The sequence below is a fragment of the Podarcis vaucheri genome (genome assembly GCF_965113315.1).
Source record: "Podarcis vaucheri genome assembly, chromosome: 18".
Taxonomy (NCBI): Eukaryota; Metazoa; Chordata; class Lepidosauria; order Squamata; family Lacertidae; genus Podarcis; species Podarcis vaucheri.
In genome coordinates this window covers 6,247,763-6,265,604 of record NC_138756.1, presented here as the reverse complement: position 1 = coordinate 6,265,604, position 17,842 = coordinate 6,247,763, and the positions used below count along the sequence as shown (strand labels likewise).

Here is a 17,842-nt window from a genome sequence, read left to right as displayed (position 1 = left end):
ACATCTACTTCTGCTTCATTGACTATACAAAAGCCTTTGACTGTGTCGACCACAGCAAACTATGGCAAGTTCTTAAAGAAATGGGAGTGCCTGATCACCTCATCTGTCTCCTGAGAAATCTCTATGTGGGACAAGAAGCTACAGTTAGAACTGGATATGGAACAACTGACTGGTTCAAAATTGGGAAAGGAGTATGGCAAGGCTGTATATTGTCTCCCTGCTTATATAATTTATATGCAGAATTCATCATGCGAAAGGCTGGGCTGGATGAATCCCAAGCCAGAATTAAGATCGCTGGAAGAAATATCAACAACCTCAGATATGCAGATGACACAACCTTGATGGCAGAAAGAGAGGAGGAATTAAAGAACCTTTTAATGAGGGTGAAAGAGGAGAGTGCAAAATATGGTCTGAAGCTCAACATCAAAAAAACGAAGATCATGGCCACCGGTCCCATCACCTCCTGGCAAATAGAAGGGGAAGAAATGGAGGCAGTGAGAGATTTTATTTTCTTGGGCTCCATGATCACTGCAGATGGTAACAGCAGTCCCGAAATTAAAAGACGCCTGCTCCTTGGGAGAAAGGCAATGGCAAACCTAGACAGCATCTTAAAAAGTAGAGACATCACCTTGCCAACAAAGGTCCGTATAGTTAAAGCCATGGTTTTCCCAGTAGTGATGTATGGAAGTGAGAGCTGGACCATAAAGAAGGCTGATCGCCGAAGAATTGATGCTTTTGAATTATGGTGCTGAAGGAGACTCTTGAGAGTCCCATGGACTGCAAAAAGATCAAATGCATCCATTCTTAAGGATATTAGCCCTGAGTGCTCACTCGAAGGACAGATCGTGAAGCTGAGGCTCCAATACTTTGGCCACCTCATGAGAAGAGAAGACTCCCTGGAAAAGACCCTGATGTTGGGAAAGATTTAGGGCACAAGGAGAAGGGGACGACAGAGGATGAGATGGTTGGACAGTGTTCTCAAAGCTACAAACATGAGTCTGAGCAAACTGCGGGAGGCAGTGGAAGACAGGAGTGCCTGGCATGCTCTGGTCCATGGAGTCACGAAGAGTCGGACACGACTAAACAACTAAACAACAAATATGGTTGATTGTTTGACAAATAAGATATCAATGGTCTCCATTCTTCCTGAAAAGATTCATCCTCATGTTTAGCAAGTTATTTCACCATTTCAACATATTCCCCCAGTTTCGAAAGCCAATCCTCCCTCTTTCCACTTCTGTGCAAATAAAGTTCTAGCTGCTGTGGTTGCAAACATAAATAACCCACTCAGCTTTCTGTGGGCCTTTAATTATTAAATTTATATAGGAGCCTTCATTGGATTGCTACAGGTTGAATTGCTATAAGAATAAGTGTTTAGTAAGCTTTCCACTAGTCTGGAGAGATGAAAGTCTAAGTAGTTTGCAATCTTGGCTAATGAATCTAACTGCTTCATCAGTGGCTGTTCTCTCAATTATTTTTACTTGCCCATCTGATCTTGGTTTTGCTCTATAAATGGGGACCTAAATGGGAGGAACCTGAGTTGGAGGAGGAGGCCTCTCACTCTTCCTTCCTGACTGAGCATAAGATGCCTCCTCTGAAAAGGTTTGGCAGGCAGGGAATCCAACTATCTGACATCGTCTCATTGCTTCCCTCCAATGCTGAACTTGTTGCTGGCTCACTCGTAATCTGGTGATCCACTCAACATCAGTGCACAATGTGTCATATTCTGGACAACGCATTAAAATCCATTGCACTCCAGTCAAGGATTGGCTAAGGTCAGTTGCTACTCTTTGGAACAGGGAGCAGAGCTTACACAATACAGAAATTAAACCAGCAGACTACGGAAGAGAACTTAAATGAATTTCTCAATTTATTAATATACAAAGTTTAGGAGAACAAAATGATGTGAACTTCTGAATGATACAGCATACCTGTAGAAAATGGAGCATAGGTATTTGAATATCTAGAAATGACATAACTAGAAAGTATTGTTGAATATCAGAATTGATATGCAAAGCAAACAGACCAAAAAACCTAACTCCTATCTCCCTCTAGACTCTTGTTGTGAGAGAAATATAAGTTCCCAAAACACAAAATTATTAAAAGATAATAGTTTACAAACTACGGGCAGTACACCAGGACTCATTGTAGTCATGGGCAAAGCAAGGTAGCAAAACATTTCCTCCCATCTTCCTGTTCATGTCAACTGGACTACACAAAACCTGGGCTAAGAAGGAACACAATCTCTTTCAGAGGTGGAGAAGGAGGAACATGGAGGAGTAGCTGTGTTTCCTTTATGCACTTCTGGACATCAGGAACATGGAATGTTTTAAGAATCAGGTGTCCCCTTAATTTCTGGTTGTCAGGTGCTCCTTTGTGTTCAGATCAGGCCTCAGCACAATAATGTAGCACTTGGGAAGGAAGATGCAGCCCAGAAGCCCAGCGCTGGAGGCCAACATAGAGAAGATCTGCACGGCCACCATGTACTTGCCCTTGGTGCTCAGGTAGGTGGGCACAAAAGAGACCCAAACACTGCAGAAGACCAGCATGCTGAAGGTGATCAGCTTGGCTTCGTTGAAGGAGCCAGGCAGCTTCCTGGCTAGGAAAGCCACCGTGAAGCAGGTGGCAGCCAAGAAGCCCAGGTAGCCGAGGGCAACGTAAAACATGGCCACAGACCCTTCGTTGCATTGCAGGACGATCTCTTCCACCTGGGAGCGCATGTCGGGCTCTGGGAATGGGGGAGAAGAGCCCAGCCAGAGGGTGCAGATGAGAACTTGCCCCCCAGAACAGGAGATGACAATGGAGTTGGCCAGACTCTTGCCCAGCCATCTCCTCACCCTGTTCCCGGGCTTTGTGGCCAGGAAGGCCAGCACCACCGTGATGGTCTTTGCCAAGACAGAAGAAACAGCAACTGAGAAGATGATGCTGAAGGCCGTTTGTCGGAGAAGGCAGGTCTCTTTCCTTGGGCGCCCGATGAAGAGGAAGGAGGACAGAAAGGAAAGCAGGAGGGAGACGAGGAGGATGTAGGAGAGGTCCCGGTTGTTGGCTTTGACTATGGGAGTTTCCTTGTATTTAATGAAGATTCCGAACACAATGCCTGCTGTTATAGATAAGAAGAGGGCAATGGAAGCTAACACCATTCCCAAATATTCTTCATAAGCCAGGAAGATGATAATCTTGGGGACACATTTATCTCTGTCCTTGTTTGAATGGTGATCTTCTGTGCATTTGGTGCAATGTTCTGCATCTGGGGAAGAGAAAAAGATTAGCTGCAGCATCACTTACATCCCTAATGATCTATACTCTATTACGTTTTGAAGAACTCTATTATGTTTTGAAGAAATCCTAGAGATTTCTTCCTTATGATCATTCCTTTCAACTCTCTTCCAGGATGTAATGAAGGTGATTAATCCTAAAGAAATTGAGGAAGGAGCCACATTCCACAATGTCTGCAGAATTCTCACAAAAAGTGTGTGAGACTGGATTTCTGCCCTGTGTTTACTCTCTCCAGAAATGCCTTCCCCCTTGGAGTCACCCACCTTCCTGGGCAGAGAAGGTCCCTTCCGCACACCGAGCGCAAGCATAGCAGCAAACGGGCTTTCCTTCTAGAACCACCTTGGCATATCCAGGTCGACATCTCTCTGTACACCTGGAACGAGGTACGGCCTAACCAGAAAGACAAGAAGGTGCAAGAAAGAGGAACAGTTAGGAGTATTTGTGGGTATGTAATTCACTCATAGGGACGCTGGTGGCACTGTGGGTTAAACCACAGATCCTAGGGCTTGCCGATCAGAAGGTCGGCGGTTTGAATCCCCACGACGGGGTGAGCTCCCGTTGCTCAGTCCCTGCTCCGGCCAACCTAGCAGTTCGAAAGCACGTCAAAGTGCAAGTAGATAAATAGGTACCACTCCGGTGGGAAGGTAAACGGCATTTCTGTGTGCTGCTCTGGTTCGCCAGAAGCGGCTTAGTCATGCTGCCCTCCTGACCCGGAAGCTGTACGCCGGCTCCCTCGGCCAAGAAATCGAGATGAGCACCGCAACCCCAGAGTCGGCCACGACTGGACATAACGGTAAGGGGTCCCGTTACCTTTACCTTAATTCACACATAGAGTGAATTGAAGCGGATCTCTGGACTGCATCCTTTGACCCCTCATCAGGGTCCTTTCAACCCCACACTGACCATTGGGGTGACCAGAATATCTTGTTCTTCATAATTCGTTCAGGACAACTGAGGTTTGCGCCACAGAACTCTGATTCCTCTCCTCCGTTTACCTGCTTCCCTGTTTAATAAATCTTCAAAGAAAATGGCAATGGAGTCTGAAATGTGATTTCCCCAAAGTTCAGGATTCTGATAATCTCTCAACCACTAATAAAGACAAATTTAATATGACTTTTCCAAATATTGGTTTCCCTCACTCTGTTCTTGAGGCATGCAAGGTTTCCTTTTGTTGCTGATCTATTTCCCTAGTTATTTTTAGTTTAAAGGTCATTTCTTAACATTAACCTTACATTACAATATTTTTTAACTTCTCCTCCTTCACCAACAGCTGTGCACTTCTCAATTCCTGCACATACAATAGTTTAGCATTTGCAACATCTACAAGTGAGCTTACTACACAAATTTAAAAATCCGCAATAAATCAGTAATTATGATTTCTAAAATAAATTACTTTCCATCCTTCTGCTTGTATGAAAGCCCAATAGTTCACTTTTACTAGGGGCTTTCCCTTTTCTTCTTATCTACGTAGTCCATTCGGTTAAAGATTCTGTCCAGAATTCTTAAATTCTCAGTCTGGCTCGGAAATAGATGGTGTCTTCTCTGAGTACCTCTGGGTTCTATCCTTTCTTTGAGCACCCCAAATTCTCCTCCTATCTAAACTGCTGTGGAAAGAAGGAGTGTTGGTTGCAGCTGCTATTGAGGGTCAAGACACCATTGGTCAACCTGATATGGTCATTTTTCACCGGTTGTTTAAGGAAAAACATAATAAGCATCTCCTAGCCTTCTCCCTCTGTGATTTGCCCTACCTTATTGAATTTCTTGTTCCACTCAATGGCTTCTGGGTTAATGGTGAACTTTATGCCAGCAGACGTCTCTCTCCGTATATTCCCAATTTTCACAAGGTCACGAGACTTATTGGGAAACATCACCCAGTTCATAATATTGAAGTCCGCTGGTAGCTCCCAATTCTCATCCAAGCACAGCCTGCCTCTGGAAGTATTCAGACACTGGATTTCTCTTAAGAAAGGGTGAAGCTGGAATGACATGGGAAAGCACCAGCACTGAGAAAGCTTGAAGCCAAGATGGATATCTCTCAGTCCTACTCACTTCAACCTCTTCTGATTTGGGGCCTGGGTGTATCTCATGTAGACTGGAATTCCTATTCAGCCATTTTTATTACTACAGACCCTGCAAGTGCTCCAATTTTCCAGGGATGTCCCTGAGTTAGAGACAGTTTGTCATTTGATCCCAGAATTTCCCACTTTTCCTTTGAATGTCCCTATTTTCTTTGTAGAAATGTTGGTGGATGTGGAGTTATTCAAGCCACAAGCCGTCTAATCCTATATTGGGAATTTTTAATATGTTTAATATTTTAGTATGAATTTCTTTATTTTGGGAGCTGCCCAGAGTGCTGAGGCAACTGAAGAAGATCTGTAAACAGTGCTCTTTTTCTATAAATGAAGGTGCCGGAACTCACCATGAACACCTCCCTCTGAGAATGGCAATGGCACCCACCTGAGAGGGGCCAAAACTGAGTTCCAGCGAGTTCCGCCTTTAAAAAACTCTGGTTATCAACAGTAAAATTATCGTTATGGGACGTCTCTATTTTCATCAGAGGAACGTTGTGCTGTATGCTACTATTACTAGTACTAATAGTAACTATGATATTTTGCAGGTCTATCCACAGTCAAGATCAGCATCTGTGTGGACTGCAGGTTGCAAAAAGGGGAAGGAAATATCTGCCACGGCTGTAGCCTTTGGGGTCCCCATTGCTCTGCTTCCTCCACCATCAGCCTCCTCTGGGATCTAGATGAAAGCGAAGCATGCAATGCCTGAGCCACAGCCTGAACATTGATGTAAGTGCCATAGCTGTCAAGAGACAGGGCTCTGTCACGCTCCTCTTGGGGCAACGACTCCAGTTTCTCCTCCTCTCTGCATCTTATCCTGCCTTTCACGGACAACAGATGCTTTGAATATGAACACTGAAATGCTTGATTCAAATAATCAAGAAGATTGGTCTGCAATTTGTCACCTTTGCTGCTCCTTATTCCAGTCTGAATTGCAAAGGACAGAGAACCATGGAGGTGCTGGAACATATCTGGAGGGAGGTGAAAGCCAATTCTGATTTCTAGCAAAGCTGTTGTGATCCAGACGTTTTTCCCTATTTCCTTCTCATAGAAATGATGTATTATCACGAGTCCTAGGATACTCAGTGCACTGGTTATATAGGAAACAAATACCCCAACTTGTCTCCATAGGAAAAAAGGTTCCCCAGGCCTGATAGATTGATTTACATCATTTTCTGGTACAATTTTTGAGAAAGCAATGCAGATCCCTTTGCTGAGCATCAGAGGTTTCACAGCGCTCTCAAATCTTTCTCCACTGTCATTGTCTGGAGTGAAGAGGCCAATCCACGTCCATCCAAAATACAGGAGCAATTCAACAATCCCTTGGTACTGACTTTCCTCTTTGGGAGTCATCCGGTAGACAAAAGGGAACAGGGTTTTACCTTCGAGAACCTGGGCAGTGAAGCCATAACTGATCTAGCAAGGAAAGCAAAAGATCAGCAATTTATTTTACTTTCATCATAACAGGTATTTAATCATATGAAATGACTGATATCTATCTAAATCTCGGCTGGCTGAGGCTGATGGGAGTTTTAGTCGGAAACATCTGGAGGTGTCAAGTTGGTGAAGGCTCAGTTTTGAAAAGGGGATGTTGGATCCATAGCTCAGGATTTTCCCATTTTTAAAAATATCCCCACTTGACCCCTCCAAAGAGAAAGTAGAATTCTACGCAGTTGAAATTCTCTTTCCCTCCATGCTCTCCCACTACTTACCTGTGGGATTTTGTAGATGCCTGACAAGGCTGAAATCACTCTTGAGATGAAAGTGTTGCTTCTTTCAAAAACAGCCAGCAGGTGATTCTGTTCTCCACAGTGATAATTGGGAATATTGCATCCACTGCCTGCAAGCAGCTCTAGCATGGCGTCCGAAGTCATCCTTGCATCGAAATAGTTCTCATAGAGGTTGTAGCCCATGGTGATGTTGGGTAAGAGCCTGAGATCCTGGTTGATCTCTTGGATGGTGAACAGGAAAGAGAACATGTGCCAGTGGAACCTAGTTCCGTCCCTGCAATTAATGAATTATTTAAAAAGAGTAAAACTGATATTCATATGAATTGGAGGGAGGAAGTATTATATGATCCCAAAAGATTAGTATGTATTGATTAATCCTATTGCATTAATATCAAACCATTTACACCCTTGTATAGAATAAAAATTTGGAGATCTCTGCTCCATGACCGGAGCTTTGATGCAAACAGCACACAGAGCTGTTCAACAGTGGAAGAGACTCCCTCCGAAGGTGACCATGTGTCATGGATGCTTCAGGTGAGATTCTTCCGGGTTCCTTCCATCTCTACAACTCTATGATTCTCTTCTACTATGGTTTTATCAGTAAGAAATGAAGGTGCCCCTCAAAATGTGTGATATACTGGGAAGTTGCTGCAAGGGCTGCTTTTGCTGCAGTGGTCTTTGGTTTCTTCCAACGGGCTGGACCAAAGGTAGATAAGAGACAATTTGATTGAATGAGGAGAAGTACCAAATACCTCAGTCCCCTTTTAGTTACAAATGAGGCCTGGTGGCTTTCAGGTTTGAGTGTGTGGTAAAATCTTTAATTTTGCCCATGTTTGGATCAGTGACTCCACCAATGAGGACACACCCTGGTCTGTATTCTTTTATATAATCATTTTATTTGAAGCATATCGTTCTACCCATAAAAATCCACCCATTTTCTAGCGTTTCTTAAAACGCTTCTAATTATTTTTTAAAAGACAGTGACAGAAAGGAAAAAGTGCTGAGATTGGAGGAGGAAACCTTTAATGTAGCCCATGGTGAGCTGTAGGTCTCCTGTGGTATTGTGTCAAGAGAACTGGGCTAAGGTTGTTCACAAATGATCCAAATAGAATAAACATAAAATAATTTTGGCAGCTTGGAAATTGTTTGAGTTTCATGCCTCCCTCTGGGATAGGAAACAGGTACCTATGGATTCCACGTGAAGAAATATCAAACATCTCACTACTTAGAAATGAGGCCAGTTGTGTATGTGAAAAAAGGAATAATTCCTTTTCACATTTTAGAGACCTGACTCCACGAACAAAGAAGTCTCCTGATTCATATTATTTTATTCATCATTTCAATTAAAGTACATCTTTTCTGCTCTTCAGCCACCAAACGTCACTCAGAGGATCTTAAATTCCATTTGTAAAACTGTAGCATTCCCTAACGACACTTTCTGAATTGTCCAAATGGAATAATATTGAATAAAACCCTTGAGCCTTGGGAATTGCCTGAGTTTCATGGCATCCTGCAGGTGGGAAAATTCAGTGCATCCTTTTGACTCCTGACCAGATTCATTGGCATCCTTGCATTCTACTAAAAGCAACACAGAATCAAAGGAAGGAGAGTGTTTCACTAAGGAAGACCCAGGGAACAAGGAATCGGGAGAGGTTTGGGTGGAATCTTTTAGTGGACCCCCCAGCTCCCATCAGCCCAGCCAGCAAAACCAATGGTCAGGGCAGGGTAGACCTGCAACATGAGGACAGCCTTGGCTCCCTAGCCCTGAGAAAGGCGCTCTTTCCTTGATAAATAGGAACCACTAGAAGGACTGGAGGACCATGAAACCTATCCACATATGATTTTATATACCTCTCACTCTTGGCGAAGGGTGTCTGAGAAAAGACGTATGGAGTTTCCTCATAAAAGCGTTTTGGAGATATGATCCCAGTGATGAGAAAATGTCCAGGCCGGTAGTAATTGCGAGCATCCGTTTCATCCCTGACCAGATTCAAGGGGCATTTCGCCTTGTGGTTCCCGCAGACTCCAAAGGGCATCATGAGCAGCAGAAGCAGCAACAGAAGGAGCAGGGATCTCATTCTGGCTCTGCCTCCTCCTCCTGTTCAGAGAAACAGACCAGACAAGAAAGGAGGAGGAGTGGCGTTATATGTCAGGGATGTGTATACCTGTGAAGAGATCCAAGATTTAGAACCTCAAAGCCAAAGTGAGAGCATTTGGGTCAAAATTAAGGGAGAGAAGAATAACAGAGACCTCATTGTGGGAGTTTACTATAGAACCCCAAGCCAAACGGAGGACATAGATGATGCCTTCCTGGAACAGATGGCCAAGCATGCAAAAGGAAGGGAGATAGTAGTAATGGGGGACTTCAATTACCCGGATATTTGTTGGATATCAAACTCAGCCAAGAGCATAAGGTCAAACAGATTCCTCACTGGCCTTGCAGACAACTTCATTGTCCAGAAAGTGGAAGAAGCAACAAGAGGAACAGCCACTTTAGATCTGGTCCTAACCAATGTTGATGACCTGGTTAGTGGGGTAGAAGTGGAAGGATCATTAGGCGCGAGTGATCATGCTCTTCTGAAGTTTACTATACAGCGGAAAGGAGCAGCCAAGCATACTAGGACTCAATTTCTTGACTTTAAGAAAGCCGACTTCATAAAACTTAGGGAAGTGCTGGGTGAGATCCCATGGACAGTAATACTAAAAGGAAAGGGAGTTCATGATGGCTGGGAGTTTGTTAAGAGGGAGATAGTAAAAGCACAACGTCAGGCAATACCAATGAGACGGAAACATGGAAGGTGCCTAAAGAAGCCAGGGTGGCTATCTAAAGAACTTTTAACTGAATTAAGATTAAAAAAGGATGTGTACAAAAAATGGAAAAGGGGGAAAACCACCAAAGAGGAATTCAAACAAATAGCCAGCACGTGTAGACACAAAGTCAGAAAAGCTAAAGCACAGAATGAACTCAGGCTTGCTAGAGAGGTTAAAAGCAACAAAAAAGGCTTTTATGGGTATGTTCGTAGCAAAAGGAAGAACAAAGAAACAGTGGGGTCCCTCAGAGGAGAAGATGGTGAAATGCAAACAGGGGACACAGAAAGGGCTGAACTCCTCAATGCCTTCTTTGCCTCAGTCTTCTCTGATAAAGAAAACAATGCCCGACCTGAAGAATTTGGAGCAAATGATTCAGCAGAGGAAACACAGCCCAGAATAACGAAGGAGATAGTACAAGAATACTTGGCTAGTCTAGATCAGTGTTTCCCAACCACTGTTCCGCGGCACACTAGTGTGCCGCGAGATGTTGCCTGGTGTGCCGCGGGAAAAATTAAAAAATTTGAAAGATTTTTTTTTAAAAAAAGTCAAATTTTTGATTGGGGCGCCGTCACTAGATGACCCCTGGGGTTCCCTCCCTCCCTCCTGCTCTGCGCCTCCCTCCTCCTCCTCCGGGGAGGCCCTTCCTGGCTCTCAGCCAAGGCTTGGCACCTGCCACTCACTCGCTCGCTCGCTTGCCCACCCGTCCCTCCATCCCTGCACCCGGCCTCTCCCCCTCCGTCCCCGGCGCGGGGGCTGCTGGGATCCGTAGTCCCCTCGCCCTTGGGCTCCGCGCCCGCGCGGGGTGTGCAAACTACGTTTCCCAGCATGGCCTGGCGGGCCGGGCATTTTGTTTGAAGTGCTCTTCTCCCGGCCATGGAATGAGCGCGGCGGCGGCGGTGGCCGGGCGGGCAGGGGCTCTTCTGCGCAGACCCCGCGCAGCCTGCCTGCGCCCCCGCGGAGATCGAGTGGCAGGATGGAGCCCGGGGATCCCCGCGGAGGCGGAGCGGCGGAGGCTGCCCCCCAGGTAGGGCTGCGTCGGGGTTTTTTTATTTTTGCAATGCTGCATCCGCGCCGAAGGGGACGCATCGGACCGCGGGGAAACCCCTTGGCGGGCGTGCAAGGCAATGCATGCGTGCAGGCGTTGAATGGAGCGCAGTGCAATGCAATTGCAAAGCGGCGCGCTGCATGCATGCATGCAACTTCCACCGGCGCTCCGGACTTGGCAGGTGAGGGGGGTCCCCAGTGGGCGGCAGAGAGAGCCGGGAGGGCGAAGGGGAGCCGGGGGGGAGCAGCGCTGCTCCCCGAGCCGAGCCCGGGGGAAGCTTCGGCGTCGTTGCGCCGGGTGTTGGAAGCGGAGGCTGGCGGGGGTCCCTCGCCTGCAAAACCTGGTCGCCTCTCATATATTTCGTGCATTGCATTCATCGCCCGCTTTCTCCTCCAAGGAGCTCCCGGGGGCGCGCGTGGTTCTCCCCGTGTTATCCTCGCAACAACAGCCCTGCGAGGTGGGTCAGGCGAGTGGCCCAAGGGAGCACCCAGGGATTGTCCTGGCCAGGTGGGGTGATTTGAACCCTGCTCTCTGCCCGGTCTTCGTCCTCATTTAGCCCCCACATGTGCATGACTGTGCATGACTGAGGTTTTTCCCCCTCGTCTTGGCTATGGTGTGAGTCTGTGCTGTTAATTAATGGGGTTCTGCCTTCGGAGAAGATGAGCCAGCCCTCAAGGAGGTGATTATGTAATTTGCTAGCAATTCATGTCCCTCCCGGCGTGACGCTACGTGCTGACGTCACGGGGCTGTAATGGTGGTGTGCCTCGAGATTTTTTTCATGAAACAAGTGTGCCTTTGCCCAAAAAAGGTTGGGAAACACTGGTCTAGATGACCACTGGCAGTCATCTTTGAGAATTCCTGCAGAACAGGCGAAGTCCCGGCAGACTGGAGGAGGGCAAATGTTGTCCCTATTTTCAAAAAGGGGAAAAGAGAGGACCCAAATAATTACCGCCCAGTCAGTCTGACATCAATACCAGGGAAGATTTGGGAGCAGATCATTAAGCAAACAGTCTGTGAGCACCTAGAAAGGAATGCTGTGATCACCAATAGTCAGCATGGATTTCTGAAAAATAAGTCATGTCAGACTAACCTGATCTCGTTTTTTGACAGAATTACAAGCCTGGTAGATGAAGGGAACGCAGTGGATGTAGCCTACCTTGATTTCAGCAAGGCATTTGACAAGGTGCCCCATGATATTCTTGTAAAGAAGCTGGTAAAATGCGGTCTTGACTATGCTACCACTCAGTGGATTTGTAACTGGCTGACTGACCGAACCCAAAGGGTGCTCATCAATGGTTCCTCTTCATCCTGGAGAAGAGTGACTAGTGGGGTGCCACAGGGTTCTGTCTTGGGCCCGGTCTTATTTAACATCTTTATCAACGACTTGGATGATGGACTCAAGGGCATCCTGATCAAATTTGCAGATGACACCAAACTGGGAGGGGTGGCTAACACCCCAGAGGACAGGATCACACTTCAAAAAGACCTTGACAGATTAGAGAACTGGGCCAAAACAAACAAGATGAATTTTAACAGGGAGAAATGTAAAGTATTGCACTTGGGCAAAAAAAAAATGAGAGGCACAAATACAAGATGGGTGACACCTGGCTTGAGAGCAGTACATGTGAAAAGGATCTAGGAGTCTTGGTTGACCACAAACTTGACATGAGCCAACAGTGTGACGCGGCAGCTAAAAAAGCCAATGCAATTCTGGGATGCATCAATAGAAGTATAGCATCTAGATCAAGGGAAGTAATAGTGCCACTGTATTCTGCTCTGGTCAGACCTCACCTGGAGTACTGTGTCCAGTTGTGGGCACCACAGTTCAAGAAGGACACTGACAAACTGGAACGTGTCCAGAGGAGGGCAACCAAAATGGTCAAAGGCCTGGAAACGATGCCTTATGAGGAACGGCTAAGGGAGCTGGGCATGTTTAGCCTGGAGAAGAGGAGGTTAAGGGGTGATATGATAGCCATGTTCAAATATATAAAAGGATGTCACTTAGATGAGGGAGAAAGGTTGTTTTCTGCTGCTCCAGAGAAGCGGACACGAAGCAATGGATCCAAACTACAAGAAAGAAGATTCCACCTAAACATTAGGAAGAACTTCCTGACAGTAAGAGCTATTCGACAGTGGAATTTGCTGCCAAGGAGTGTGGTGGAGTCTCCTACTTTGGAGGTCTTTAAGCAGAGGCTTGACAACCATATGTCAGGAGTGCTCTGATGGTGTTTCCTGCTTGGCAGGGGGTTGGACTCGATGGCCCTTGTGGTCTCTTCCAACTCTATGATTCTAAGTGTGCAAATGTTTGTTATTTGAGAGAGGCTCTAAAAGAGAGTTTTCCTCCCAAGTGGTAAAATCCTGTATACGTGCTACTTGTGTTCTGAAAGGAGAATTACCCCTCTTCCCTCTATAGTTTAAGTGAGGAGGGTAATTTTGCTGCAACTTTTGAGTTTGTGAGTCTACATCCGTGTTCCAGTCTATTTCGGAATGTGCTGCGAAGTTAACCTAATGTTTCTGCTGCAAAAGCCTAGTTGAGCACAATGCTCTCTCAAGCTAAAATGCAGTGTATGTATTTCATTAAGCATATGCCTATGATAGTATGGTGTTCCTTCTAAGAAAAATATCTGAGTCCAGTTTTAACTTTGATTTGGACAGAAGTTATTGTAAGGCTCCTGACATGAGTCTCTATAAGACTTCCTGGCCTCTTTTCTTAGAAATCCCCCCCCCCTGTTTCATTCTGTCTCTTTCAGGGGGTTTTTCTTCTCCTTCTTACTTCTGTGCCAGGTAAATTTACTCCCGAGTAAGCTTCCTTTAAAGGAAACTGCAAGGGGGGCATAGATTAGGCTTACTATTCCTCTGCAAGTTTAGGAAAAATTGTTCACTTTTGTATTCCTTTTAAATCAAATCTATGGCTGTTTTAACTTTTAAATCAAATCTATGGCTGTTTTAACTATGCTTTATAAGAGATACTCTCCCTATCTTAGGGAAAAAATGTTCACTTCAATCTTCCGTTAAAGATCATTTCCCTAGGAACTTGCACTCTTTAGTCTAAGGAAGTAAACTCTCACTCAAACTAGCTTCAAGATCTGCTAAAAGGGTTCTATATAAAGTTGGGTACTTTTATTTTCCTCTTCCTTAGTACATGATACATGATAGGAGCATGGCTTGTGGTCTCTTCCCCAGTTGCGTCTGTGTACATAAGTAAGTGTGTGTCTCTCTGGTAGTACAAATCTTGCTATGAACCCTGTATTTTAGGGTTGGACTAGATGACCCCAGGGTCCCTTTCAACTCTCCCAATTTGTGGCTGTGTGGAGGGCCATGTGTCTGCAAGCATGTGATGAGTTGAAATTCAGCCCAGCTTTGCTCTTTGTTTTTAAAAGGTGAGAGGTGAAAACCGTGATGTTTTTGAAGCAGAGCTGGCAATATCAAGCATTTGAGTGATTACAGTGTTTATCATTTTGTCTATTATTTACAAAAATCAGACTTAAAAGTCTGTTCAAAGTCAACTACAAACACAATATGTGCAGTGTGCATAGGAATTCATTAATCCCCTCCCCCAATAGTCCAGCCCACCACAAGGTCTAGGGACAGTGGACCGGCCCACGGCTCAAAAAGGTTGCAACTCCATCCCACTCCTACTATGCAAGCAAGCCTTATAATGCCCTGCAAGGGGGATGCCTGTCAGATGACAGTGAGAGTCGGTAGAGAAAGATGGGTTCTCCAGGTAGGAGGCCTAGAGGAGATAAGTGGTAATATTATTATTGTGAGCTGATGCTATTACAATTCCAAAGGGAATGTCAAGCAGGGAGGGAGGAGGAAGAGAGAGAGTGGAATTCAGGTGGAGACGGAAGCTGGAAGGAGGCTTGGAAAGGGAGTTTGAAGGGGGGCAGGTGAGAGTCGGTTGAGAGCGGTGGGTTCTAGAAGGGGGCCCGAGGGGGGGAGCTGAAGCTGAGCTGGACTTAGAAGCAGCAGCACAGCCGCCATCGCTCTGAGCATGTGATTCTATGATCCTCTTACATGCCAAGGAGGCAAAGCAGAAAAACCCAAAGACTCTTGCAAGACCAGACTGCCTGGGCTTTCCCAATCTGGTTGGTTTTCAACTCTACCTTCGGAACTAGGAAGCCCAAGGCAGGCACACCCCTCTTTCGCCAGCTCTGCATCTTGACTCAGTCTGTTTCCAACACAGGAAATATTCTCTGCACCAACTTTTTCTTTCCCAGACACAGCGCAATTAATATGGTCATGCTACTTTCTGAGGCTGATGTAACCTCCAGAAATATCTCCTGAGCATTTAGAAGATGAGATGACTATAATTTTGATTATTCCAAGTGGAATAAGTTTCATCACACTAACTTTCCGAAGTCTGGAATCTCTCAGGCAGCAGGTGCAGAGCTGGAGAAAAACATGATGGAGAAAAGTCAAAAGGTGTTTTTGGGAATTGGAAGTTTGGCCTGAACTTTGCTCCCAAGGACCAAAGAAGGAGCTGGATCCGACCATGGTCTCTCCTTCCTTGGAGGTTTTTAAGCAGAGTTTGGATGGCTATCTGTTAGAGATGCTTTAGAGAGCCAGCGTGGTATAGTGGTTAAGAGCAGTGGACTCATAACTTGGCAAACCAGGTCCGCTTCCCTGCTCGTCCGCTACCCCTACTCTCACTGCTGGTCCCCGGCAAGGAGTCATGGGACTGCCGAAAAGACTTCCGGGTTGGCGCCATTGCCGAATGGCGGATTCCCTCCGAGCTCCGGAGGGAGTCTGCTCGACAGGGGTTGGGTTCTGCCGCGCCGGCGACGCGGGGACCCTCAAAAACCACGGGCGCGGATGCCCGTGGACCTGGTGACTTGGCGGGCACCGTTAGCGCCCTCCCGACCCGCGAAGGAGCCTTTTTAAAGGCTACGGAACGGGGGGCGGGGAGCGGCGCGGTGCTGTGAGTCTACTGCTTCCCCTGCCAAGTGAAGCCGCATGCCATTCGTCGGAGAGCGCTGACTTATTCCTTTGAAAATTTGGACTAAAAACCAAGAACAACAACCCGTGAGTAATTTGGAAACTGGATTAAAAAATTTTCATTTTTTGTGGATTCGGCATGAGCGGGGGAGGTGCAAAGAGGAAGTCCGTCTCCCCCCCCCCATTGTAAACATTTTAAAGCAAGGATTTGACAACTAAGGTCGAGAGAAGAGTCTTTTTTTCCTTTTTGGATAAAAGTTATTAATTCCACGGATTTAAAAGTATAAGTTACTGTGCTGGAGGATAAGAGCTTATTTTCTGATCAAGTGATCAAGTGATCCGTGAGAGGAGCCTGCTGAGGAGATACAGAAGATTTTGACAGCTGTCAAATTAGCTGTCAAAGTCGGAAAAAATAGAAAGCTTTGGTTTAGCCGGTTATATTGTTACAAGTTGTTGAAAATAAAGAAGGACTGAAACAAATTAACTTGACTTTTGGACTGGAAGTGAAAGGAATACTAAATAACCAGAATCCCTCTAGAGGGGGTTCACGGACATTACAAGAATGGAAATAGGTCGGAAAATACTGGCTGACTTGGATGAGGTTGTTTTTCTCATGGGAAAGCTGCGAAAGATGTACGAGCAAGGTCATGTTTTGTCTACAAGTGCTACAAATTTGAAGTCAACAGCAAATATATCTATTGAGCTGGAAAAGGACTTGACGTACAAAACCCAGGCAGCTGGACAAGAAAAGAAACTAGAGACTGAAGAGGAGGAAGAGATATACGCTGAACAGGAGGAGCAGAAAGGAGGGGCCGAAATGTTACAGAAGGCAAATGAGAGCCGGAGGCCTGCCAAGATGGATATAAAAGAAAATAAGGATTGGAAGAGGAAAACTTGGTTTGAACTTAGAAATGAGGAATGGAAAGATCTTCTTTTGTGGGGATCTGAAGATCTAGGGACTACTAATTTGATCAAGGTGGAAGCTGGAGCTTTTGGGACAATTGGATCTAAGAAACAGGACTTGAGCTCCACCTTTAAACAAGGAGGCCTGGCTGGAAGGAATATGGACATTATAGAGAGAGTGCCCCTTCGAGACTGGGTGTTAAATACAAGGGACTTTCAAAGAAGCCGGCAGAAAGGGACTGAGAGAGATTTAAGGGCCTCGGACGTGAGGTTGCCAGGCTAATAATAGATGGACTAATGGACTATGGTTTTGGGATTGAAACCGGGGAAGGGAGGGTGGGGTTTGGAAATCCAAAGGGGGCTTGATCTTCTTTATTCTGTGTTTAATTCTGTGTTGCTATTAGTATAAGAATGGGGAATTCGTGGAAGGGAAATAGGGTCGACCTTAGAAAAAGTTTTTTATAAATGATTGAGGTACATAAGTTAAAAGTTGATATATAAATTGAACTAAATATAATAATGAATTAAGGTTAAAAATTTAATATAAATAAACATAATAACAAATTAAGGTTAAGAAATTAGAGATAAGAACTTGTTGGATAAATATTTGGACTTGGAATACAAGAAGGGGAGGGGAGGGGAAGTCGCGGAAAAAAGTTATTGAAAATGGGACTGTAAAGGATGAATTCTTTTTTTTCTTTTTTTCTGTATTATTTGAAACTCTAATAAATATTACTTTTTAAAAAAAGGAGTCATGGGACCGCCTCGCCTCTTCCCCCATCTGCCCCCCTTCTCCACTGGTGCTACGCTGATTCTCTTCCCCAGAAGATGGGCTGCCTCTCCCAATCCCGGGACGCTCTCTGGAATCCCTCTGGATTTTGCTCTCTCCCTCTGGCACTGATGGCAGTTCCCTGACATCCGGGTAGTGAAGGCTGATCGCCGAAGAATTGATGCTTTTTTTAAAAAAAAAAATATTTATTGAGGTTTTACAGTAAACATAGGTTTTAACCAAAAATTACACATAAAAAGAAGAAAAAACGAAAACTAACAAGAAAGTTACCAAAAAATAG

General features: G+C 45.4%; 1 protein-coding gene and 1 long non-coding RNA gene across 2 annotated transcripts; both read right to left on the bottom strand.

Moving 5' to 3' along the window:
• Positions 1 to 2,075: 2,075 nt before the first annotated feature.
• Positions 2,076 to 9,422, bottom strand: LOC309523049 (vomeronasal type-2 receptor 26-like). Its single transcript, XM_082206834.1, has 6 exons — positions 8,927 to 9,422; positions 7,058 to 7,349; positions 5,958 to 6,761; positions 5,025 to 5,252; positions 3,540 to 3,666; positions 2,076 to 3,247 (listed from the first exon to the last, which is right to left on the bottom strand). The coding sequence occupies exons 1-6, from the start codon at positions 9,151 to 9,153 to the stop codon at positions 2,349 to 2,351; spliced, it is 2,577 nt and encodes an 858-aa protein (XP_082062960.1). The 5' UTR covers positions 9,154 to 9,422; the 3' UTR covers positions 2,076 to 2,348.
• Positions 9,423 to 13,686: 4,264 nt separating this feature from the next.
• LOC309523157 lies at positions 13,687 to 14,565 on the bottom strand. Its single transcript, XR_014215269.1, has 2 exons — positions 14,081 to 14,565; positions 13,687 to 13,992 (listed from the first exon to the last, which is right to left on the bottom strand). It is a non-coding gene; the product is annotated as an uncharacterized lncRNA (long non-coding RNA).
• Between the last annotated feature and the right edge of the window lie 3,277 nt (positions 14,566 to 17,842).